At 40.2% G+C, this 25,498-nt stretch overlaps 1 protein-coding gene across 3 annotated transcripts in view; it reads right to left on the reverse strand.

Annotated features, from left to right (window-relative positions):
* Nucleotides 1–5,891: 5,891 nt before the first annotated feature.
* Nucleotides 5,892–25,498, reverse strand: part of TLL1 (tolloid like 1) — a 138,568-nt gene continuing 118,961 nt past the window's right edge. For 2 of the 3 annotated variants that reach the window (XM_048509549.1, XM_048509550.1), the window contains exons 14-21: nucleotides 21,695–21,820; nucleotides 21,232–21,392; nucleotides 18,789–18,969; nucleotides 12,799–12,924; nucleotides 12,149–12,276; nucleotides 9,603–9,816; nucleotides 9,057–9,307; nucleotides 5,892–7,798 (exon numbers count right to left, since the gene is read on the reverse strand). In XM_048509549.1, the coding sequence (XP_048365506.1) occupies nucleotides 7,664–7,798; nucleotides 9,057–9,307; nucleotides 9,603–9,816; nucleotides 12,149–12,276; nucleotides 12,799–12,924; nucleotides 18,789–18,969; nucleotides 21,232–21,392; nucleotides 21,695–21,820 (1,322 nt within the window). In that variant the 3' untranslated portion in view covers nucleotides 5,892–7,663. Of the gene's footprint in view, nucleotides 7,799–9,056; nucleotides 9,308–9,602; nucleotides 9,817–12,148; nucleotides 12,307–12,798; nucleotides 12,925–18,788; nucleotides 18,970–21,231; nucleotides 21,393–21,694; nucleotides 21,821–25,498 lie in introns of those variants that run through there. The other variant, XM_048509551.1, reaches the window with a different exon arrangement.

Below are 25,498 nucleotides of genomic sequence, written 5' to 3' on the forward strand. Positions count from 1 at the left end.
CTGCCACCCACCAGAAACTAGGGCCTGTTCCACATAGGCTGGGGAAGCAGGCTCACACCAGGGTACTCGGCTTTGGTGGAGCCACGAGACCATTCACACACTGTCGTGCATGCGGCTGAGCAGCAGCCGGGGGCCACAAACATGCCTTTGCATGGAGGTATGTCCGTGGTTCCCTTCTCCACCATCTCCCGCCTTGTCCCTGCTTGCCTGTGAAGCTGTGCTTTGCAGACAGCCAGGGCTGACCCCCCCACCCTTGGGCCATGGGATGCCCCTTTCTCTCCAGTGGCTCTGTGAATGGGAGCCAGGGAGGGATTGTGTTTACAGAGGCTGACAGCCACGGCCGTTCACGCAGCCGTGGTGGTGCTCCGCTGTAAAACAAAAGAATCGCTCATTGAGCGATTCTCGTATAACCCGCTCCAAGGCCACTGGCATGGGCTAAGGGCGGTTCAGACTCATTTGCAGGGCAGGAACCAAGCAAAGTTATATATTGATATAAGCAATTTCAATATTACTTTTAAAGGGTAATATCTTGCCTTTTGAGTGGGGCATGAGTTTATCCCAGCCGTTCAGAGGACAGTGGGGCTCCTCCTCACATTTAAATAGGGAAACATGAGGAGACCCCACTGCAAAGAGGCCATGGGACTAAGAGCAGCACAGAGAGCATTCATGCATAATCGGCCTGTGAATGAAACTTTTAATTGAGGTTTATGGAATCAAAGAACCGATGAAGTTTGAGTGCACTCTTTACCTGGGACAGATGACTGACAGAAGAACACAGGGTAAAAAAAAATGAGAGGGGAGAAATCTCAGTGCATTCTTAGAAAGCTAGCTGTTGCCATCACAATCCATATTATAGCAGCAAGAAAGACGCTGGAACTCAGTCTGTACGGATGTATTTATGTTATTCATTTATTTAGACAATTTATATGTGGTATCTCCAAAAACCTGCTTGAAGTGACCTGCTCAAGGCAAATGTGACTCTTATCTTGCTGAATAGCCGGTGTGTTACAGAAGTTAGATTAGTAATGAACTAGGACATCTGAAATATAAATCCCTAAGAACCCAGCTTTATCCTGTTGTGAGGATTAAGCTGGCCTAAGGTGGAAAAGTGGGATAAAAATGGAATAGACAGCAACACATACTTTCAACCTAAGTCAGTTTTTAACAAGGGAAACAGAATGTCTTGACCAGGTTATTCGTGCAACTGCAGTCAGACTAGATCAAATCCAAAAAGTCAAAGCCATCAATAGTGCTGAACTTCAGACTTTCAGTGACATTTATGAGTCACAGACAAGAAAACAGATCTGGAAAAATCCCTCCCTATCTGTCCAAGAAATCAAAACAAATGAGAAATGTTTTAATTCTACCGTATTTATGGTACACAAATGTGGGAAGGGCTAAACACAGAGCAGCTTCCAACAGCAACAACATGAGACTTTACCAAAATCCCGTTTCAGCCATATAAAACATTACTGAAACTATCAGGTTTTTGCAGATGCCTCATTACACGGGATAAAAGCATTCTCTTCCAAGAGCTGCCATGTTGATACCCTGTAACCTAAACAACAAGGCAATTAGTTTTATTAAGTAATGATACGGCCAAGTGGAGAAAGAAAAACTCAGGTAGAAGAAACTTACCTGAGTTTGTGAAAAAAATTGGAATCACTATTTTGGATTCCAAATGCTTGGATGAATTACCACCATAACCTAGCCGTGCATCTCATCAGATGTCACTTCACGATCTTTTGATATACCACAGAAGTACCTCAGTATATCAGATACACTTTGCAGACCACTCCTAGATACACTATGAAAAAAGTATGTTCAAAAGACAGTTTTGACAGAATGGAGTGTTTAGGATTTGATAATGTGCCCCAGTTTTCCTCTGACCTCTTTAGACAATTCACAGAAGGCTTGTGAATTTTACTGTGTTACCATCATCCCTTTTCCTTGGAAGAAACAATGAAGAACGTTAAATCTTCCTGAGCCTACATTCTATTATCTTCATTCCCTTACCTCACTCAGCATATTAGTCAGTAACCTTGACAAATGGATCCAGCCAAGCAGAGTTGCTCATGGGACAGAAATTATGCTTTACACTCACATTGTTTTCTTCCCAGTTTAATCCATGGGGATATAGGGCTTGCCAGAAGGAACTATGACAAGCTGCCTAGAAGCAGATGTCAAGAGCAGTGAAGCCAGGAATCTCGTTTGGATCTCAAGTAAAGGAGAAAGTGAAATGACATATGAAGACCTCTCAATCCTAAGTGGATTGCATATATTAGAATAGGGAAAAGACAGCACAATCCTAAGAATACTTTCCTGGGAATAAGTCCCATTGAATGGACTATGGTGGAATTTTGAGTAGACTTGCTCGGGATCACTCTCTTACAGTATAATCCATGGGTGTGGGACGGCAGGGTGTCATTGTCAGTCCACATTGCATAACTGGCACTTAAGCCAGTGTGGAAGGCACTAACTCCAGTTTCCGGGAGTCATCACAGTTGCTGGTGCCGGTGCCAATAGGAAGTGTTCCTGGGAGCTGAGCCAACTTGGCAGCTTCCTCAGGCCTTCCTGCCCAGGAATGCCCCCTTTTGCTGGTGGTGACGTCTGAAAAAATACAGGCAATGCCATTGAAGCCTTGCAGTGCAAAAGGTATGATTGTGTTTTATTTTGCCTTTCTGTACTGCTGAGAACCTCATGCAGACTATGTGCCTGCACTGTCCCCACCCAACTACCACCACGTGGATTGGGATGTCTGTCACGCAGAGCATACTTTTGTGGATAGAAATATGCAAAAAGTACATATCTGTGGAAAGGAAATTTCACAATCTTAACTGCAGGAAAAGTAGCAAAAGACTGGGATCCAGTGCTCTTTGCCTCCAGCCTACTTCAGATGAGTAACATTTTTTGGTAAATCTTTTATCCTTCAGCCAACATTTTAAAGGATTAAGTGCAGCTGCACCGACGATGTCATATTACTCAAAGGTATTACTAATGGGAAAACAGTGCTGTTAAAAATGATGAATATATTTTGTGTAGAATTTTATTTCGGCTAAGAATCATGGAAAAACATAACCCAAGCATGGGAGAGGATGTAGCTAAAAGCAATTTGTGGACTCTTGTCATTGCTGTCATGGTAAAACACCTCTCTACTATGAGTACAGAATATATTTGGGATGAGTTTATTCACATGTAAGTAATAGAATGGCTGTCTAGTACTGTGGTCCTCAACCTTCCTAATGCCACGACCCTTTAATACAGCTCCTCATGTTGTGGTGACCCCCAACTCTAACATTTATCCATTTTACGGATGGAGAACACTGATGCAGAGAATCTTAGGCGACCCCTGTGAAAGGGTCATTCGACCCCCAAAGGGGTCCCGACTCCCAGGTATAATTAAAGACAAAATATACATGAATTTGGTGACTGTACAAATTAAAAAATATTATTAAAAACTATTTAAACTATGATGATAGTGTCAGTATTCCAAATTGTATGCATTTTTCCATATCTTTCTTTATGAATAGAAACTGTGCTTTGGAATATAAACAGATGTTCTTATTCAATGGGAAAGCATGACCGAAAAGGGACCTTTTGTTGTTTTTTCGAAGTGCCACCACTAGTGCTTCTATTCTGGTTGTTTCATGCAAGGATCTACGAAGAAGCTTTAAAAGCTGATTTAGAAAACACATGAAGGATTGGTGCATCTGCAGTTTGTTCCTGCCCCATGATTGCCTGAAGCGTGATTGCTACGGTTAGAACACAAGAACGTAAGAAGAGCCCTGATCGATCCACCATCCTGTCTCACACAATTGCCAACCAGTTAGATATAAAACTGGATCCAGCCAGCATTTCCACTGATAATCATGGGAGGAGGTTCCCCCTAAACTAAGGATAATGAGGCCTGTGTGGCTGAAGTCCATGCAGGATGGGAGCGACAGTAATGGGAATTAGTTTAGATTTACAGGAAAAAAGCTAGTAGGATCCCACTGAGTATATTCTGAATTATCTGATTCTGGTATTTAGCAGAAAGTGGCTATAATGTAGCTTTAAAAATGCTGAAATCACTAATGGCTCAGTAGAAGTTATCTCATTTACTTGCTGCCCTAGATAGCCAGTAATGAAATCCCATTGAGCTTCTCAAAGAAGCATATGTTAATCTGCCTTTTCTGATAAGAGTAATGTGATTGAGAAAGGCAAACTCCCTCCTAAAAAGTGGCAGCAGCGTGGGACAGACTAGTGCTGAACTGATACATGACTATTGCTGATGAAGAATCAAAACCAACTTGTTCCTGAAACTCTAGCAGAGTAATTAAGGCTTGCTCTGTTTGTTTCTCACAATACAAGAACCAGGGGGAATTCATTGAAAATGCTGGGGGGAAGAATTAGGACTAATAAAAGGAAACATTTTTTTCATGCAACATGTAAGAACATAAGAACATAAGAACTAGCCTGCTGGATCAGACTAGAGTCCATCTAGTCCAGCACTCTGCTACTCGCAGTGGCCCACCAGGTGCCTTTGGGAGCTCACATGCAGGAGGTGAAAGCAATGGCCTTCTGCTGCTGCTGTTCCTGAGCACCTGGTCTGCTAAGGCATTTGCAATCTGAGATCAAGGCAGATCAAGATTGCAAGCCATAGATCGACTTCTCCTCCATAAATCTGTCCAAGCCCTTTTTAAAGCTATCCAGGTTAGTGGCCATCACCACCTCCTGTGGCAGGATATTCCAAACACCAATCACACGTTGTGTGAAGAAGTGTTTCCTTTTATTAGTCCTAATTCTTCCGCCCAGCATTTTCAATGAATGCCCCCTGGTTCTAGTATTGTGAGAAAGAGATTGGTGTTTGGAATATGCTGCCACAGGAGGTGGTGATGGCCACGAACCTGGATAGTTTTAAAAAGGGCTTGGACAGATTTATGGAAGAGAGGGTGCTCTATGGCTACCAATCTTGATCCTCCTTGATCTGAGATTGCAAATGTCTTAGCAGACCAGGTGCTCAGGAGCAGCAGCAGCAGAAGGCCATTGCTTTCACATCCTGCATATGTTCTTATGTTCCTGACTACCAGTTCTCCACAAGGGCTGTGGCCACTGGGAAATGTCCCTATAAGTTAAATGGACAGTCCACCGAGTATGCCACAATGAGTACTTTACTTTTCTGCATGCAAGAATCAGTACTAAATTTGCAGCCATTGCAGCATAGTATACTACTAGGGTTCAGTGGTTAGCAGGTCAGACTAGGGGGGGTTCCAGTTTTAAATTCCTATACAGTCATGAAGCTTAGTACACAGTCTCAGGCCAGTCACTGCCAGTCTAACCTATTCCCATCATTGTTGAGGATGAAATGGAATAGGAGAGACATGGTTTCTGCTCTGAGCAACTTGGTGAACAAGTGGGATAAAATAGACAGCTTTGCGACTCAAGTCTTCTCTCCCTCTTGAAGACTCAAAGGGCTGGCACAGAGAATGTGGCTATACTGTGGCATAGTGGTTAGAATGTCACACTGAATCCTGGTTGTGCCATGGAAGCTTGCTGGTTCGACCAGTCTCACACTCTCTGCTCAATCTACCTCACTGTGTTGTTGTGAAAAAGGGAGGAGAGCAGTGAAGTCATCTTTGGGGAGTCATCTTCTCTATTGGGGAGAAAGATGGTGTATGAATGAAGTAAATAAATAAATATTTGTTTTTCATAGTGTGAGGCTCACTTTGAGTTTCAAAGTGATATAAGAAAGAACAATAGAGATACATTTAAAGGCATGGCAGCAAAAGGGGTAAGTGGCAATTCCTGTACGCATATTTTGTGGTAGAAAAAAGCTTTGTGAAGACCAGTCATTTAGAAAACGAATGGGACAATACAAAAATATAAATAGGCTGTTAATCTGAACAACAAAACCTACACATGCTTATGTTTATTTATTTTATAAAAAAAACATTTATTAATGCCAGTGTATGGTCAGAGTAAGGAAACAAAAACTCAGCTGAGTAGCAACAAATGCCAAATGATATCAAAATATGTCTTTGAAATGAGCACAATATTTCATTAGCTCTCAGTTCATTATTGAAGACCTCATTATCTGCTTGTGAATCCTTTAAAGAAAGTTGCTACAGTCAATCCAGATTCTGGTAGAACTTGGCACATGAAGAACAATTTACCTGTTCATCCATACACAATACATCTTGCTCTCTTAAAGCATTCATTCATACATAATGACAGGATGCATATACATTGTGGCTAAAGCCATGTATGGCCTAAAGCGCATACAGTGATTCATTCTAAAAGTAATATTTTTCTACACTGGTAGCAAGTCCACTGTATTTACAACTGATGATCTTACTCTGTAGACGAGAATTTACTTGAGGATCACTTTTGTGAATACATGTTTAAAATGTTCAAGTTGTCAAGTTCTTTATCAAATCTGATGTATCTACAGGAAGATCTGTTTGATCATGTGCAAGAATTCTAAGGCAATAGTAGTAGTTGTTCCACAAGGTTAGTGCTGCTGTTGCAACCATCTTTTTTCACATGCTCAGAAAGTCTCTTCTTCTTAAGATGCAGCCAGGCATAGTGAGACATTCATGATCTGCAAGTTGTTGGCTCAAAGGTCTAAAACATCCTTTAAAAAAATTGTTCATCGAATAGCACCATAGAAATTGCCACCACAAAAGTCTTGTTTCCAGAAAATAAACTTTTTTCCTTTTAACTGATTGGTCTTTTGGAACCCACTTTCTCTTTCATTTTTTTTTTGACTAGTTTAAAAGATAATAAGCTCATTCACAAACATTTTCAAGGAATGCAGATTAGCAGCTCATTACAACCAAAATGAAATCCGTAACTGGAGTTTTGAAATTATTCTGGTCCTGATTATTTCTTTTGCTCACTGGACAAAGGGCTGCAGAAGTCATGCAAAGTGTCACACTGTGGTCTTAAGACCCTCAGTGTAAAATTTAAGAGGTTGGCAGATACAGAGTCCTTCTGCAATAAGAATCCCAGCATTTTCAGTCACGGACAGTGTCCATATTCTTGATGGAATAGTAATTACGATAAACATAAAAAGCTGCAGACATTCCAATATGTTGCTACACTCAACACATTCTAAAGGTCAAATGATTGTGTAGATGTAGTATTCCAGTTTTCATTACATTAAATATGTTAATGGGATAGAAGAATGACAAGAACTGAACAATCTCTCATCTTGTACAAACTGTATCCTCGATAGGCAGCAAAACAATCAGAGCAAAAAAGATGCATGGACAGTATTTTGAGTGCATGACCTGCAGAAGGTGAGCTTTTCTCCATCCTCCTGGACACCAGACAATTGTCAAAAGGAAGAACAGTCTCCAGGGTCACTTCACCTGAATCGGAGTGGCTGAATAGGCAGGCAACAATGACTTTTGTCAAGCTGTGATCAAAGCTCTTGTGGTCTCCTTGGAAACATGCAGTATTCCTTGACAGCTGTTTCGGAAAGCCACACATGGAGACCACACGTCATCACTAGAAGGTCTTTTCCTCTAAATTAGGAACAGTATTTAACAGTGAGATGCTTTTGGGTGCATGAGTTCTCCTTCAGTTTTTGTTTGATGATAACGTCAGTTTAAAAAAAACGCTCTTTCTCCATAACATTTCTCTCTCTGTCTCTTTTTATGGTGATCTAAGGGATCTTGTGCTATTTTTTGGTGTGAACATTGTCTTGGCGCTTTATACTTCTGTATCGTATATGGAATCCTTTCTTGTTGATTGTATCATCCGTGTGAAAATGGAGCAGGATAGTGTCCCCAGCCGAATAAACTTCTTCAGGTGGCTATAGAAACAAACAAAATGTACAAGAATTGTTTTCATGCGCTTAGCAAGGTTTCAACAGTTAATGCAATGAGTTATACTCAATCAGCATTTTCTGCTGCTGAACACGGAAGCCCCAGTACCACCTGACCCCTCTCCCCCCCTTTTTTGGGGGGAAGGTTTTTTAAAATAAGGATTTCGTTGCTGACGTTGTTTTTATATGTTGACCGCTGTGTTTATTTGATTTTAAATGGATTTTAATTGTATGTTGTTTAATTTGTTGTTCACCGCCCAGAGCCCTTCGGGGGTAGGGAGGTATAAAAAACTCAAAAATAAATAAATAAAAAATAAAAATGCTATACTGGAGATGTCAATCTGTTGAATTACCCACATGGCCTAGGGCTTGTGCAACACTCAATCTCATTTGCAAAAAAATATGTTTTTCCTCTTCACAGTTATCCTGTGGAAAAGGTCTCCCATTGATCATCAAAAGCAAAGTTCCTTTCAAGAATTCCTGCTACAATGGAAAACTCTGGCACTTACAGTGCAATCCAGTTTGGGATGGGGGGAGGTGAGCGAAGATAGCCAGGAAAGGCGCCAAGAAGGTGGCACTGCGCCACCTCCACTGGGGCTTTGGGTTACACAGAAAGGGGGAAGTTTAAATCCCTCAGGCGACCCAAATTGCTGTGCAGGATAAATAAGCATGTGCTGCACAAAAGTATGATGTAAGCTTGTGGTGCTGGGACTCAGAGTTACAGGCTGGATTGACAGCTCCACCCCTAGAAAATGCCCTAGGTCGCCTCTTCATGCCAGCTTCTGATTGGGATGCCAGCTTAGCTTCACGGTGGCCCAGACTTCTGGGTTTTGCCACTGTGGGGTTGAGGAGCAACTGGCTGTCAGAAGTTCTGCTCCCTCCACCTGCAGGGGTGTCCCTTGTGCCAGTGGAGGGGCAAATGCAAAACAACAGCCCTCCACCAATTCCACAGCCCAATTGTCCCCTGTATCTGGATTGGGAGCCCATCTTTTGATGATACCAGGATTATTCTATATTTTTAAAGTTATGTTAAGAATATTCAAATATATTAATGAATGCATCCTTGCGCTACGCAAAGGGATTAAAAAGAAGTCTGGGATATAATATTTGCATGTCTGTTGGAAGTCTACTAAATGGTGAAAAGTAACAAACATCTGAAATTTGGCTGTCCCCATTATACATCTCAGGAATTACAATTCCTGTGTTTCAGAGTTCCGATAACTGCTATAATTACAAGATTACATACCCCTGATCCACAAAACCGGCCAAGCCTCAGAGAAGACATATCATGGCCATCAAAAAGTTCTAAGTAGTCATAACCACAGTCGGCCTCTTCTTCCACCTCAAAAGTCTGGAAAATTAATTCTATTCGATAGCCACGATCCGTTGCTATTAGCCACTCACAGTCCGCTTGAACTGGATAGTTGTTATCACCAAACTGAGCATGAGAGTAAAGGTCTCTTGTTTTGCTTTCAGCTTTCAGACGACCACCACACTCTGTGCAAGGTGGATAAAAAACAAAAAAATTATCTGATTTAATTTCCATCATTTCCGTGTTTGAAACAAAAATTAAACCCACCACAAGAGGTCAGTATAAACCAAGAAAAGGACATTCCACCAGGCGCCAGTATATTTGTAACTTGAACAAAAAAGACTAAAATATAGTCATTGACTTTTTAATTAAATACTTTTAAGAAACAATAATCAATAAATCTGCAATGTTCTTCTGGCTCTATATTTCATTTTCATTAAAAATAATGTCATTAATGAAGACAAGGAAATCATTTTTGACCTGTAGTGTGTGTAGCTTGGAAGCCTTTCCTCTGTACTGAAGCATCAGAAATAAATCGAAGGAACATTTTATTTCCTGTGGCAACAAGAGGATCTGGTATCTTATTTCCACATAAACGTCCAAGAATTGGTGATTTTTCTGTTTCTCCATCAAACACCTCCAGATGGTCATAAGCACATTCTTGATGTTGTTCTATTTCAAATTCATTAAAAATCTGAAAAGTACCACAACATGAATCACATAAGTCACATGTACAAAACATCAGGATAGGCAACTTTTCTAACCAAATAGGAAAAAAACCCTACCTGTTAAGGTGCTGTTGGATCAGCAAACTAATGGATAGGGGAAACAGAAACCAGGCTTCTACACACTGAGAAGAAGCTGTGCTCCAGGGACAATGCTAGCACTTTAGTGGCTCACCATGGTTCCTTGTCAAGAGAATTAGCCTTTCATGCTGAGCAAATTGTCCTCATGTACCACTGTTTTGCCCAAAGGCAAGACGTGCCTAGTTATTCTCCTCGTAAACATCTCTGATCTGTGAACTATTTGTTGGCTGCAGAAGCAGTGACAACTCAACACAGATGGTGGGTTCAATTCACCCCATGTTGTTCCTATGCAATTTCCATGCCTTACAAATAAACTTTTGCGGCAGAAGCTGAAGAGTGGCAGCTCTTGAGTAGACAGCTCTCTTGGTGGGTCTGAGAGCTGTCAGTGTATGTGTTTACACTGACAGGATAAAGGCTTTCATTCCCCATAACTATCCAGGGCAGAAGGAAGCAAATCTGGAAAATATCAATGTTCCACTGAATTCATTCTTTAATTCGCAGGATCATCTCATGTTTCTCAGAACATGTGGAATACACTAAATGGGGAATGAAGGCTTCTGGAACAGCTGTCAGCTATATTGTGAGTTTATTTACTTTCCACATCAACTTTATAAAGATGCAAGATATTTTATAAAAATGTGGCTTGCTCATTCCCACTCCATCTAATTTGTATAAGCTTTCCAAAATGAATAAATGTGTGTTAGAAAAATGAACTCTACAAAAAGCTGCATTAAACAAGTTTTATGACTTCAGTTGTACAGCTATTTAAGCACTCAGCTAAGTAAAGGCATAACGATTGGGCAACGCTACATTTAAAAGCAAGATGTGACAATAAGTGAAGGACGAAAATGCTTATCAAGAAAGAAGCAAAAAAACCTTCTCTCTGTTTTGTACCACTGCTCTTGCCACTCAGTCAATAGTATTAACATTAGTGAGCCTTTAGTCTGGGAGATGGTCAGCACTCCTGATTGTCACTTACAAGTATGGATTTTAGACTGAAGTTGTCACTGAACATGGTTTAGAGTAACCACTGAACATAGTTACAATATTAACAGAACAAGGTCCAAAGGTGGGAGTTTTAAACTGAAATAATGAACTACTCATTTGGTTTGGGTTGGTAACATTGGTTTAAAACCAAGAAGGCACTCTCTCTCACACACACACTATTCCGATTTAAGCCTGGCTCACAAAAAAAGCCACAAGTTGATTCCCCAACTATTTTTCCTTGTTCCTCCATACCCTAACTGAAGCCTGATTTAAATGTGATTCTGGCAAGACAAAGAGTGTTCACGTGTAAATAGCCAGGGTCCTCCAGGGACATTTTGCTGGTATGCTAAATAAGCGCACACAGGTACTTTGCACAGGCTACAGAACAGTTTCAATGAGACCGTGAGAATAGCTGCACGGAGCAGCATTTTGGCCTGCCAGCATTACTTTTAAAACTGGGCCAAGAGTATACAGGGGCAACATGTAAAAGGAACTAATCCAGGCTGGGGAGTAAAACACCACAGCAAAAAAACAGCTTTACAATAAAATGCCTCTAGTCTACTGAATCTGTCATGGCTGCCAGCCAAAGTACAACGTGATGCCACTTGATATTAACAGCTGTCCTTGAGGAACTGCATGTAGCTCAAGTGCTGATGTTTTGGCAGTGGAAAGAGAATAGTCTGAAGAAGCACAATGTACTGCAAGCTGAAACCCTAGTAATTTTCCCCAATTTACATAGGGTTTTGGGGGGAAGTTTATCCATCCTTAATAATAGACGCAGCTGGACAGCAATCCCAGTTGCTACGCCTAAATGTTCTTCAAGCATGCTACTTTTATTTGGCCAAGTATGATTTTATTTTACACCCGTATAATCTCATGGGCATGTTAAAAAAATTAGAAGTAAGGGTTAAACAAGGGACTGAATCCATTCAAATGGAAAATTAGACTCTGTTCTATAGAAGAATAATTTCTGCCCTTTGCAGTTTTCAATTTGGTAATGAATTTGCTTTTCTCAAGAAACATTGCATGGTATACTGAGTGTAATAATTGAAAGGTCACTTGAAGATATTCTCATATTGCATTTTTGATTTTGGAGCATACTATTTGGGACTGATATTGTAATGCCTATATATTTTACTGTTTCCCATATGCCACTATCACAATTTGTTAAATAATTTCCTGTGACTCAATATGTTGCAAAGGACATTCCCTAGTAATATTTAAGTTACTTACTATTTTGACTCTGTGTCCTGGAGTGGCACTGATTTCCCATGTACATTCCTTCCTACTTGGGTACTTGTCCGGCCAGTTAGGGCTTGTGATAATTCCACTTGGACTATGGATCTTCTGTTCACACTCGGCTGCACCAATAATTGATAGATAGCATCAGTCTGGATGAAAATGTATGATATCATGTAGCCATACAAGGAAGCTTTTTTCTTGCTGTTCTATTGAAAGGGTTATCCAGCAGCTAATTCAGGGCTAATCACCTTTCTAGTCTTTAATATTATGATAATTAATTATGAAAAAACTGATTACAATGAATGCTAGACAGTAATCCATTGTGTTAAGTATTATGTTTGGCATTACTTTTATGGATATTGAACCACAGATCACATTAAATCTTCCCATACCAATAATGCATCCTACAATGTCTAAAGGCTTACAACACAGACCAAAGCACACTGTCCTCAGAGTAAGCCCCAATGAGTAGCTCCAAGCAGGATTCTCAGTAGATCTACTTAGGATTGCTCTCTTGCATTATAATTCTGAACATTGTTATAGCCTTCTAAAGCAACAAGTTTAGAAGGATGTCACTTTGCTTAGGACAGTGCTGCCAACCCATTCCAAATGCACTGCTCTAAAATACTGCTGCTTTTTACCTTCTTTGCAATCATGTTTGTTTTCATGTAGCACGAATCCATTGCGGCACTGACACACATAGCTTCCGACAGTGTTGATGCATTCGTGCTGGCAGCCACCGTTGTCCTTAGAACATTCGTCCTTGTCTAAAAGATACACAACACTTTTATTGTGAGCTGCACAGCTACTCCTAGGGCTCATGAAGAGACATGGAAGTGTTTTGTTACGTTCCATTCGTGACCAGAAGCGTGGGGGAGGGGGGAAGGCTAGGTCACTTGCTTTATCCTTTTCAGCATAACAATATAATTGTACCATAGTGATACCCATTCATTGTTTAGCTGCAACCTTGTGAAATGGAAGCATGCCAGGGAGTCTATTTCTCAAGGAAACAAACAAAAATGTGTCAGTGTAGTAAACTGCTGCCAAAACTTAATTCTGAAACTAATTTTCTTGCTTTCAACCATTTCTCCCCAGCAGTTCAGAGTGTTGCAAAGACCTGCATCACTTGTATAGTTCATGACCCGATTAAACACAGGTCACCTTTTGACAAACTCCTCACCCACTTTTACAGCCCCAATATAGTCAGCAAAAGCCACATAAGCTCTCATGGGCTTCATTTGGCTTTAAGGGCCACAAGGTGTACAGGTTTCAGCAGATATACAAAAATTAGGCTTATATTTTAAATTTAGATTGGTATTGTAACACTCCCGCACAAACACACGTCATACTTTAATAGGGCCTCACTCTCCATCAAGAAACTGATTAACATACTTTAAGCATAACAAATCTGGGTATAGCATGGCACATTGAAAGGAAAACGTATTATTATTCAAGTAGCATGTAGAAGAAATAGATGGTATGTATGGCAAGAAAAGATACCACATCATAGGCAGTCCTGTTTACTGGGTAGTAATCCTCTAAAAGAACTTTTAGTGTGTTAGATACAAGCGGGTTGAGTTGGAGTAATGTGAACTGTACTAAATGGATTCAAAATTCATTTGTGAGGAGAAAAAAACCAGACTAGATTCACAGGCAGCCATTCTAGCAAAAAGCATTGGCTGCCAACATTCAGCTGCTATCTTTAGGTGAGGCTGATACATTCCATCAAAACTGGCCATATTTATTCCCGACAAAAATTCACAGTGCCACACAAGTTATGTGGATAGTCCCGTTAGTTCAACAAGAGAGGTGTTGCTGATTGTATCAGAGGGATGAGGATTAAGGAATGCAAAATAGGCATTTCCTGCACACACATGTCCTTCATTAGGACATATTTTAAAAAGAGTTATTTCTCCAGATTACCATTTTTTACCAGACAGACCCATGGTGGGTGGGGGATGCTTGTTTTTAGGACAGCAGTGTCTCTACCTATCCTGCCAGTCTTAGAGATAGCTAGCAATACAGGATGGATGTTGTCCTCTGTATTGGCTCAGTATTACCAATAAGGATGAGAATCTGCCTGGACGAATCTCTTGCCAGTATTGATTTACAATTAGCCAGCTTCACCCTTCCTAAAGCAGTTAGGAAAAGACAAAGCCTTCACCCTGGGAAAAGCCAATTCCCACCTCAACTGTAGCATACTTGTCTCCAGTGAACAAAAGGGTACATAAATAGCCCCAAACCTAACACAATCAAACTTACTTTCAGCTATTCTTCAAACATACTAATCCAATCTACACATTTCCTGACTAACCTCTTAGAAAGACTACCTTCACTGCCATTATCCTGGAACTGTAATTGTATCATTCTTTGATGCTTCTGGGGCTTAGAACATCAAGCCTAAGTGTCCTCCTCTTGTTCTCCCTCAGAGAGTACTTAGGCTTGATGTTCTCCTCCAAAGAACATTTTTTGTCCTCAGAAGATTGGGTAATTTAGCATAGCCTAAGGGCCAATTTTCTCCTATATTTGACTGTTCACCTAGCACAAGATGTTCAGTATCTCCTGGACTGCTCTCTGTTGGTAATACTGTTTCCAGTGCTGCCTTTCTACCCTGTTTCTTCGGAGCTCAAGCAGGTAATTAAACTCCGCTCGTTGGACCGATCCTTTTCTAGGACAAGTAAAAGTAACAGTCAAAACAACCCTTAAAAGGAAATCCCACTATTAGCCTTTTCTGGGTTGATCTTGTGGGGAATTTCTGCTAATAGAAGGAAGGGGATTTTCATCAGTTTCCACATCCCATTGCATACCTCCCATTTAAACCTATTCCAGTTTCGAGGAGCCCCCTGTTCACCAGGAGCAATATTTGAGAGGACATTTGGGTTGTCATGGGAGGGGAAAAGTGAAGGAAATCCACTCTGTTGACAGGAAAAGACCAATAGAGATGTAAGCCTCTATTACATTATGTGAACGCATTCACAAACATACAAGGATTTCTCATCTCCATCTAAAAAGTGATGACAATCTCATATTTGTACTGGCATCACTCAGGAATAAAAAAACCTAAAAAGAATATAAATTTCTATCAGCTAAACACAATTGCGTTCACAAGTAGATTACAAGTCTGTATGCAAGTTGTCTATTGTTTTGGGAGATAACCAAACATATCCATCCATGAAACTATAACCCAAATTACTATTTTTTACACAATAAATCCATTATAAATATAGCATTAATGTTTATGGCAATTTTAATGAGAAAGGTAGAGGTTCAAAAAGGAAAGTTTAAAAAGCCTGAGTGCATGCATAGTCCATACAGGTCTAAAACCCACACTGTCTAGAAGAATGATACTGCTAGTGACCCCCACTGACAAAATTTTAAGGAAATATACAGCAAAAGCTTGCCCCTGTATCAGGAACAGTTATGAAAAAAACAAGCAAAGTCCCCAGAAAAAGGGGTGGCTGAATCATATGATGAATACCTATGAAAAACTCTTTGCTATTACTTTTGGAAAGAAACAGGCAAATGACAGAGAATGGCTCAGAGAATGAAGAAAAGTATTTCTTCTTCTCAAAGGCTGATTCCGCATGGGCCAAAAACAGCGTTGTGAAGATGGTGTGAAAACAGTATAAACCCTTTTACACCATTTTAAACCCTTTTACACCATTTTCACACCGTTTTCACACTGCTGTTTTTGGCCCATGTGGAATCAGCCATAGTAAATAGTTTAGAAAATAGTAACATCTTCTCTGTTCCACCCAAATACCTGCAACACAATGTTTATATATGTGCATTCAGTTTTTTAAAAAAACATGCACCCAACCTCATTTAATTTTGAAATTTTGTGTTCTACTTAGAGGAGCCTTTAATACTTAGTGTTGCACAACGATCACGAGACAAAAAGTGAAACTGAAGTTCAGTTTGACACTGACATAGGGCAAGGCAAACAGAAGCTTTATCTACATTCTTATAAATCAGTGCAGACTTTTCATCGTGTGCGTTTCAGATTGAATATCTAAGGGAAAAATTAGTGTAGATTAGTTAGCAAAACAAATGTTTTGTTGAGTAAATGCAAAACATTTGTTATCCTCCCAGGCGGAAATACATCTCCGTCTTCTGTGGATGCTTTGTGTATTTTTTCTGCCAATACCAATAGCAAAGAAAGTTCCATTCTTTCTTAACAATAGGTTAGAGTTTAACTATTCACAGGATGTATGGTCGTACCTCTGAAACTCTCAGAGCCCGACAGGCTGTGAATTATACGTACTCGGTCAGAAGGAGCAACCTGCATCAAGTCCTTGCATGATTCAAAAACAAAAAAATTCTCTTTGCAGGAAGCTCGTTTGTCTGTAGGGAAAAAAATGTACCAGGATGGCACCAAACATATGTAAGTGCTCCAACATCAATTTGTTTATGGGCTTGAAGTTATAACTTTTCACCTGATTTCACCTTAAATTATAACTTTTCATTCTTATCTCCTTTGCCAAGACACAAGTACATAGGATGACAAGAAAATGAAATTATGTTCACTGTAGAACAAAACTAGTGGCTTATCTTAGAGATTCTAAAAAGTATGACCCTAATTTAAATAATGCAATATTTCACACACCTGAGAACTGAGAATAGTATTTTGAAAATAATATATTGCTGCTGGAAATCCCAGCTGCAAAAACTTTATTTTTAATATATCAATAAAATAGTTGTTAACAAAATAAATATATAATCTTTGAATATAAAATTGTTTTGCCTGGTGTTCTAATGCTACCATTTTATTTGTTAGGGAAGAAAGATCCACAGGGTGCTTTGAAAGCTTACTTGTCTTCAGAACTCATTCCCTTACATCTAACAAGTTTCTTGTTATGAATGCCGTTAGCATACAGATTGGATTCTTTGATCAATTTTATTAAATTGAAACTCAATCTTTTTCTGGATTTTGAAGGTATTGTTAAGGCCAAACGTTATTAAAGAACATACTCTGTGAGAGAGACACTGTGAGGGGAAAAGAAGCAAAAGACACTAAATTGATGAAGACAACAAAATCTGGAAAAGTATGAAGGCAGATGATAATTAATGAAAATTCATGCATCCCCCAGTGACTATATACAATCTGACTCCCTGTTGTGAGTACGGGTGACTGTTCTGCCCAGGAGGGAGGGAGGAAAAAGACCAGGAGAACATGGAGTGGTCACATTGCTATCTGTGGCCTCAGTACTTTGTCCAGTTGCTTGGCATTGGGACAAACAGGGGGAGGGTAGCCATAGACTAGTGGAGAGACTTCTCTTTAATCCACACTGGGCATTCCAAGCAAGATGGCTGCAGACAAAGGTAAGCACCAACTCATTTTGATTTTATGGAACAGCTTGAACCACATGCTTACTTTTCCACTGAAATGAATGGATTTAAAATAACTTGATGTCTGGATTATGTCAAAAACAATTAACAATTAATAGAAGCTAACTAAACTAGAATGGTTAGCTATCATACAGTTTAGCTCTACTGAACTCGACATTTATAATGTTAAGAAAGCTACTGAATATCAAACCAATGGGTTGATTTTATTGACTTTCAATTAATTGAAAATATATATGAACCAAATATTCAGACCTGTTTTGGTGGGCATATGGCAAGGAAGACCAAATAGTCTAGGAATATTATCTGACCCTAACTCACCAATCCCATAAATGTTAAGACCATCTTCATGCCATCCTTATAAGAACCACATTAACCTTTTCCAGGAATTGTAAGTAAGCTATCATTTAGGAATGTTGACGTAGTCATAAAATCAGATTTTTTCTTGGATTAAAGGCACCTATAATTGCTGCATCTGGAAGCAGAGATGAATGCTAAGGATGAAAGGTAAGTATAGTCTTTTACTGGACTCTTCCAATATAGATCTACTTGACTGGATCCCTTTTATGTTGTGCACAAACACCATAGTGCCCCCTGCCCATCAGCATTATAATATGGCCCCAGGACCCCTCTTCCTCCCTGCCCAGGCACATGCCCCTAATCAGTCAACCCTCTAACCCCAGCTACAAGCCCTCAGATTAGATGCCACCTCAAACTACAATAACTCATTGAGCCCTCCATATTCCACTCAAAAGGAGGGATGATGGCGAATTGCTCTCCTGTCTTCCACTCAGGATTCCAGCATGCCCAGTTGCAGCTGGGAGGAGGGCAGATTAGGAGGTATCCCCTCTCTACCCAGCTGCTGCTCCAAAACATTCCTTCCAACTCATGTTTAACCATGATACTCCCATGCCACCCTACTCAACCCCTCAAGCCAACCGAAAAAAAGGATCCGTCGGTAAAATGTACTTAGGAATCCATTATATCATTTCCCCCTTATTTAACAGTATACAATTATTAACTTTATTTATTGTCAGCCTCTTTTAGTGCAGCAAGATGAACTGCCCCACCCCTGCATCAGGTGAAATTTGTCAGGGGTGAGTAGAGTAGAGCTACAATCTTCCTCTTCCCTCCCAGGCAGAATAGCAGAAACTGAAACTGGAAAGGCCATCCACCTTCACCAAAACAAAGGAATAAAAATAGTAAGCTAAAATCTTTATGAAATAAAACATTGAAAATAACAAAGCATTTACACACATAATACATCCCAGCTTTGTTTTTATACCTGAAAAGAAGTGGGCCTTGAAACCTTTTTTTGAAACTGTGTTATCAGATTTGAACTCAATTCTCATGTTGTTGTATTGTGATGTAATAACTTCAGGCACTTCTGTACCACAAAATTTGCCATGCAGTTTGGAATCAGAAGAAAGGCCACTGCGGATTTCTACATAATCGTATTTGCAAACCTGAAAAATTAAAGATCCAGTATTATTTGGATAATAGTCACCATCAAGAATTTTTCTTTGTCTAAAATTTCATGATTTTTCGTGTACACTCTGTATACTTAATAAGTTAGATGCCTCTCTCATAGCTTTATGGTTTTTAAAAAGACTTCCTTGAACAATTTTTGTTAAGGATGCCACCAACATCTGTGATTTTCTATTCCCAAAATAAATAGTATATATTTCCTTGGTAGATGATTCACAAAAGTTGTGAATAGTATGTGCAAGAAGAAAGACACCAGAATTTACTTTATTTCAGAGAAATGTTCCACATTTTGGTCTGTCTGAGCTACAAGTGATGAAGGCTGGTATCTGGTCTAGCCTTTAAGTGGCTAGAACCCAGGATTAGAGATTATCTCAGTTGTATGCAGATGTGCTTGATTTCATGTATTCAGTGCAATTGTTTTCCTATTAAAATACTGACTATACTGAAAAACACATTACACTTATATTGTGCAGTCTGAATTGGCTGTGAGTAATCTACAAAGCCAGGAATGCTTGGGCTACTTTAAAATCACCTTCCCCCAAATATCTCAAGTAATATTAAGTTGACCTCTTGCTAAAAAGTCTCAAAGCGTTATCCTCAAAAGGTGGAAGCAAAGCATTCCCTTTGAAGAGGTTAAGCATTCAGAAAGACCCTACACATTATTCTACACATGTAGAATAATGAACTTTCAATCCATTTTCACCATTGTTTGCAAATGGATTTTGCTGTTCTACACAGTAAAATCCAGCTGCAAAGTGCATTGGAAATTAATTGAAAGTGCATTATTCTGCATGTGTGGAAGGGGCCAAAGTCTTGCTTTTTATGGTCCATTAGAGTTCTGATTTGTTGATGTTTAGGAAATAGCCCAAGACCTCATTTTTTTAGATTTGGTTATGCTACAACTTTACTTGTTAAAATATGTATATACTATGTACTATTCATTTTATCTTTTAATCAGTTTCTAATTTCTGAGTGCTTTCAAAAATTGTGGGTATCATGGAGGGAAAGTCAAGCACTTTTTAGAACTTATTTCAATAAGACAGAATTAAGCATGATATCTGTGTTCCTAACTGAAATGAATGGGACACAACAGTAAAGCTTTGGCTGGTCCAGAGTACGTGTTTTATTATTCATGATATTTGTTATCTTTTGCTGATAAATATTACCTGATATGATTTAGGCTCTTTCTATACAAACCTTTTAAAATGTTTTGAGGCGGGGGAAAAAAAAACATTTCCTCCATGGAGCTCTGCATTGTTTTTGTCCACTTTGGTTCTGAAAACATTTAATTTCCAGCCTCAAAATGTTTTCAGCGAATCCTTTAAAAACTATTGCTTGGGCTGAAATGTTTTCAAAACATCTTCACTGCTGTGTGATCACGCCTCTCTGCCTTCCTTGAAATTCCTCCTTGGCACCATTTTCTGAGCTCACTCTTTGTACCTCTTTGCCTGTTTTTTGAGCATTTCTGTGAGTTTTTGTTATTTGGGGGGGGGCTAATCTTCAAGGCATCAATTATATGAAACACAGAGAATTGCAGCACAAGGCTGTGAAGCCCACAAAGCATTGATTCAACAGTGAACTCAAAAAAGGGGAGAGGGTAATCACATGATGGAGGCCATGGATCATTTTGAGGTGTCTGGTAGTTTTAGCTCCTAACATTTTGCCTGCATCTATGGCTGGCATCCACAGAGGCATGTCATGGTTAGATGTGTTTCTCTCCATGGCACAGTTTGGGGACTATTTCTGCTTTACACTATTCCTTGGAGAGAAACACATCTTACTGTGATGTGCCTCTGAAGATGCTAGCCACAGATTGGCCAAAACATAAGGAGCTAAAACTGCCACGGCCACACAGCCAAAAACCCACAATAGCCAGTTGATTCTGGTCATAAAAACCTTCAATACTACAGTGGTTTAGAAAATTTAATAAACAACATTAGGTAACAATAATGATAATAAAAAAGGTTTAATCTGAAATTACCCTAAACTGTTTAGGGCTAAACTAGATGTTATTGTAAGAGGTTCATGATCCTTTTTACATCTACATTAACGTATCACACACGAAGTTAAAAAAGAGTAAGCTTTTTGGCATGCCTTTTAAAGGAATCCAGGGATATTTAATGAAAATGAGAATTGCCACAGCCATTGTCATTCTTAACAAGATGGCATGCAATTTTTTGCATAGGAATTCAACCATTATGTTGCCATTGTCAACTGTACATTTGTCTGTTGTTACTTACTTCATTTCCTTCCAATTCAAAAAATTCAAACTTCACTGAGATTCTGTATTGGGTAGGAGCCACCACTTGCCACACACAGTTTTTGTTTGGAGGATATTCTTTGGGCCATCCTGGTGTTGTAATGGTTCCATTCAGTTTTGTCAAAAGTCCTCCACAAGCAGCTTAAATGCAAGAGAAAGAAATGCTATATATCATTCTTTTTGACTAGCCAGTTCTCAAACCAGTTCACAACATTTGAATATACTCTTAACTTGTAAATATACAATCTTAACTTTCACTTACCCTCTTCCTTATTTCTACTATCTTTGCCTTCTCTAGGGGTTACATTTCTGCTTTACCACATTTGACATCAACATCTGATAACCTCATGTTTATTTGATGCATAATGATTCTGCATATGTCAAAGTTCTTAAAGTACATCATACTTTAAAACTGGATAATATATGTAATTAGCACATCGTACCTTCACAACTCTTCTTATCAGGCCCAAGCTCATACCCTGGATCACAAGCACATTGGTAGCTGCCCAGTGTATTAACACACCGCTGTTCACATCCACCATTATCAGGTTTGGCACATTCATCTTCCTCTGTAAAGAAAAAGAACAGAATTTCATTTTCTCTCTTGACTATGGAACCACACATTGATGTTCCCTCAAAACACTTGGTGCATTTGCTTACAAATGCTGTTCTATATAATACACTTGTGTCTGCCCACTATTATAGAGTGGAAATTTTAATAAATTAGAAAATATGAAACACCAGTTTAAAACTCAAACTCCACCTTCTGAGGCAATGATTGTTTCCTGTGTGAAAAAAAAAGAATACTGGAGAACCATAATAGGACACAGAAGATGCCAGTTTCCCCCCTTTCCCTTGGATATATGGGCAGTTAGCATGCCAGGCTCTAATGAAGTCTATGCAAAGTGACAAACCTAAACAGTGTTCAACAAAATCATTCTATCTTCTTACTTTTACAGACCAACCAGGGGCCAAAGCACGGCCTGGAGACGGTGCAGGCCTATGCTGGTGGATTTGCCCTCCCCAGGGCACTTACTCTGGCAGAAGGCAACAAGGATGATTGAGGGACTGGAGCACCTTCCCTATGAGGAGAGGCTGCAGCATTTGGGACTCTTTAGTTTGGAGAGGAGGCGGCTGAGGGGGGATATGATTGAAGTCTACAAAATTATGCATGGGGTAGAAAATGTTGACAGAGAGAAATTTTTCTCTCTTTCTCACAATACTAGAACCAGGGGGCATCCATTGAAAATGCTGGGGGGAAGAATTAGAACTAATAAAAGGAAACACTTCTTCACGCAACCTGTGATTGGTGTTTGGAATATGCTGCCACTGGAGGTGGTGATGGCTACTAACCTGGATAGCTTTAAAAGGGGCTTGGACAGATTTATGGAGGAGAAGTCGATTTATGGCTACCAATCTTGATCCTCCTTGATCTGAGATTGCAAATGCCTTAACAGACCAGGTGATCGGGAGCAACAGCCGCAGAAGTCCATTGCGTTCACATCCTACATGTGAGCTCCCAAAGGCACCTGGTGGACCACTGCAAGTAGCAGAGAGCTGGACTAGATGGACTTTGGTCTGATCCAGCTGGCTTGTTCTTATGTTCTTATGTTCTTAAGGGCAAATATGCTGGCAGCTGTAGCCTCCCAGAATACCCAGATGCAGTGCTGTGTCAGTGCTCCTGCACCGCAGCCAGCCCTGTTGATGTGGTGGAGGGGTTTTCAGGGGTGGAGTTAGTCCGCTTCTACCCTGGGTTTGCAGCCATTACACAATGGCCCGGGCCATGGATGTACGCCACCCCATGGAGAACTTTATCTTGGCAGGGTTTTTTGGAAGGGGTTTCACCCTCCCTGTGCCATCAGAAAGTCCTCTGAAGGCTGCAGGGTGGCACTGCAGCAACGTCATCCCCAGCTGCCCAGGGCTATGGATTGGGCTGTCCATCCATAGTTCCAGTGTGTTTCAAGGTTTACATAAGCTTCATTAGATGCAAACTGTTAGTCACTTTTGGTAGATTAGATGAGGAATATCTGCTCATGCTGGCAGGCCTGTCCATCACCCTGCCCAAGTCCTTCTCCTCCTGTTGACCAAGGAACCCCTGGGCTTGCATTTCTTGACCAGTCAAGGAGATGCAATAGATACTGGGGAATGGGTACAGTCATTCAGTGAAAGTCACTAGAGTAGTAAGGCACTAGTATAATACTTTGTACACATGTGCCAAGAGGGAGGAGAGTAAAATAGGACTCTGTTATGCCCTCTGAGGATTCCACATGCACGTGCTGTGTCTGCAATGTGGAAGGTCATGCCATAAGATTGTATTGTCAGGATGTAATAATCTAAGCTGCAGCAATTTAAAGGCTGCATAAAATACTGAGTTGAAAGACTGGAAATCCACAGCAAGGTCACTTATAGGGCTTTGCTTCCAGCAAAATTAATTTGTACAATTTATCCTGATCTTGCATTCAAACCCAGATTAATAGAATCCTCAAATCCCATATTTTTATTCTACCAATAGGAAAAGTTGTAATATTCACTGGAGGAAAACAAAGCAGAATATAGTACCCACAAATATACTTCAGGCCAATCACCTTTCCTAGAACACCTTTACTAGAACAATGATTTCAGCAAAAATGGCCTGTGAATCTACATTTAAAATTTGTGGCCAAATTATTTACCTAACACACTGAGTAAATGGTACATGAGGCACTGGCCGTTTTTGTATGGTCAAAATATCCCGGGGTGAGCATGGAAAATATCCCTGCACAGCCAGGAATTCCACACAGTTCCCGAAGCTGCACAGTCTGCCCTGGTGTTGCCCCGCTATTTTTCCTTTGCCCCATGCCTTTCAAAAATGGCCAATTTGGCAGTTCCCCGGGTTACCCTGCTGCCACTGGAGCAGACCTGGTATATTTTTCCCGTTCCCTCTTGCCTTTAGAGCCGGTGAGGCTTGGATCGTGCAGGTGAAAGCGGTTGGGGGGGAGCTGTTCCCTCTTGCCTTTGGAGCCAGCAAAGTTTGGATCGTGCAGGGGAAGACGGGTAAATACAAATGACCTGGGCCATGCAGAACAAACTGGATTGTTACCTGCGGGTCCTGCCTCGGCTCCTGGGAAGAAGCGGGGAGCCGTGCAGAGGCAGAAACCAGAATAAAATAGTCCCAGTATACACAATCTCAGGTCTACCCCGGTGTAATTGATCTGTGCAGAAACGGTCACTATTTACCAACCACTGAGTGAAATGCTGGGAGTAGTCTTTGTTTACCTTGCAATTATTGCCTTTGCTAGTTGGACAGGAAAAATTGCCCCAAACTATACAGGCCTACATAGCCTTTCACAAATGCATAAATAAGAGCTCCCTTTTAGGTTCCCTAAATTTGCAGAAACATCTGTGGACCTGATCTGCAGATTTAGAGATCTGTTGATCAGCACATGTCACTATTAGATATATAGACAATAACTTTCAGCCCAAATGATATTGAAGTTCAATAAAGCTTTTCCTCAACCCGCGTGGAAGATGAAGATATCAGATGTTTCTTATTTAATGAAACAGGAAAAATTTGAAACCGCTGCTGCAACATGTTTACATACATACACTCTGGAAAAGGTCACTGCTCCCTGAAAATAGGCTGCCATTGAATCAAGCCAGTCAATCAAGCCAGTCACGCACGCAAACAAAGCCAAGAAACAGGGTTGGCTTTATCTATTCAGGCTTGCTGGTGATCTTCCTTGGCACAACAGAATATTTGAAGCTATTTTATATAATACATTGCACATCTAACTCATTATTGCATATTCTGACTAACAACGTTCTGGGACCGTGGGCACACCTAATGAGATTAGGAGTAGGTCTCAGTTTCCTGCATCTTCCCAATGCTCATTTCCTATTCATGGCACCAAGTTTTTATTTAAACTGGGGAATCCAGTGGCTATACAATGAAAACAAGTAAAATATGGAGTACAGTGTATGAAACCAAAGAATCACCACACTCCTGGCTGCTGAAGAGGCAACCCTATGGCGTAGACTGTGCAATTTAACAACAAAGGGCAGAAAAGAGAAACCAATCAAGATTTACAGAATAGAAATATACAGGAAACTACTTATCACTTCCCATAACTTATACATAACAGTGTAAGTATGCATATATGGATAAAAGTCAACCCCAGGATATATGGATAATAGTCCAATCCCAATCCCAAAATTCTCCAAGGTGGGTGAGTGAGTCAGCTACTGTCTGGTAGAGCTCCTGGAAAGCA

Source organism: Sphaerodactylus townsendi, linkage group LG10 (genome assembly GCF_021028975.2).
Source record: "Sphaerodactylus townsendi isolate TG3544 linkage group LG10, MPM_Stown_v2.3, whole genome shotgun sequence".
Lineage (NCBI taxonomy): Eukaryota > Metazoa > Chordata > Lepidosauria > Squamata > Sphaerodactylidae > Sphaerodactylus > Sphaerodactylus townsendi.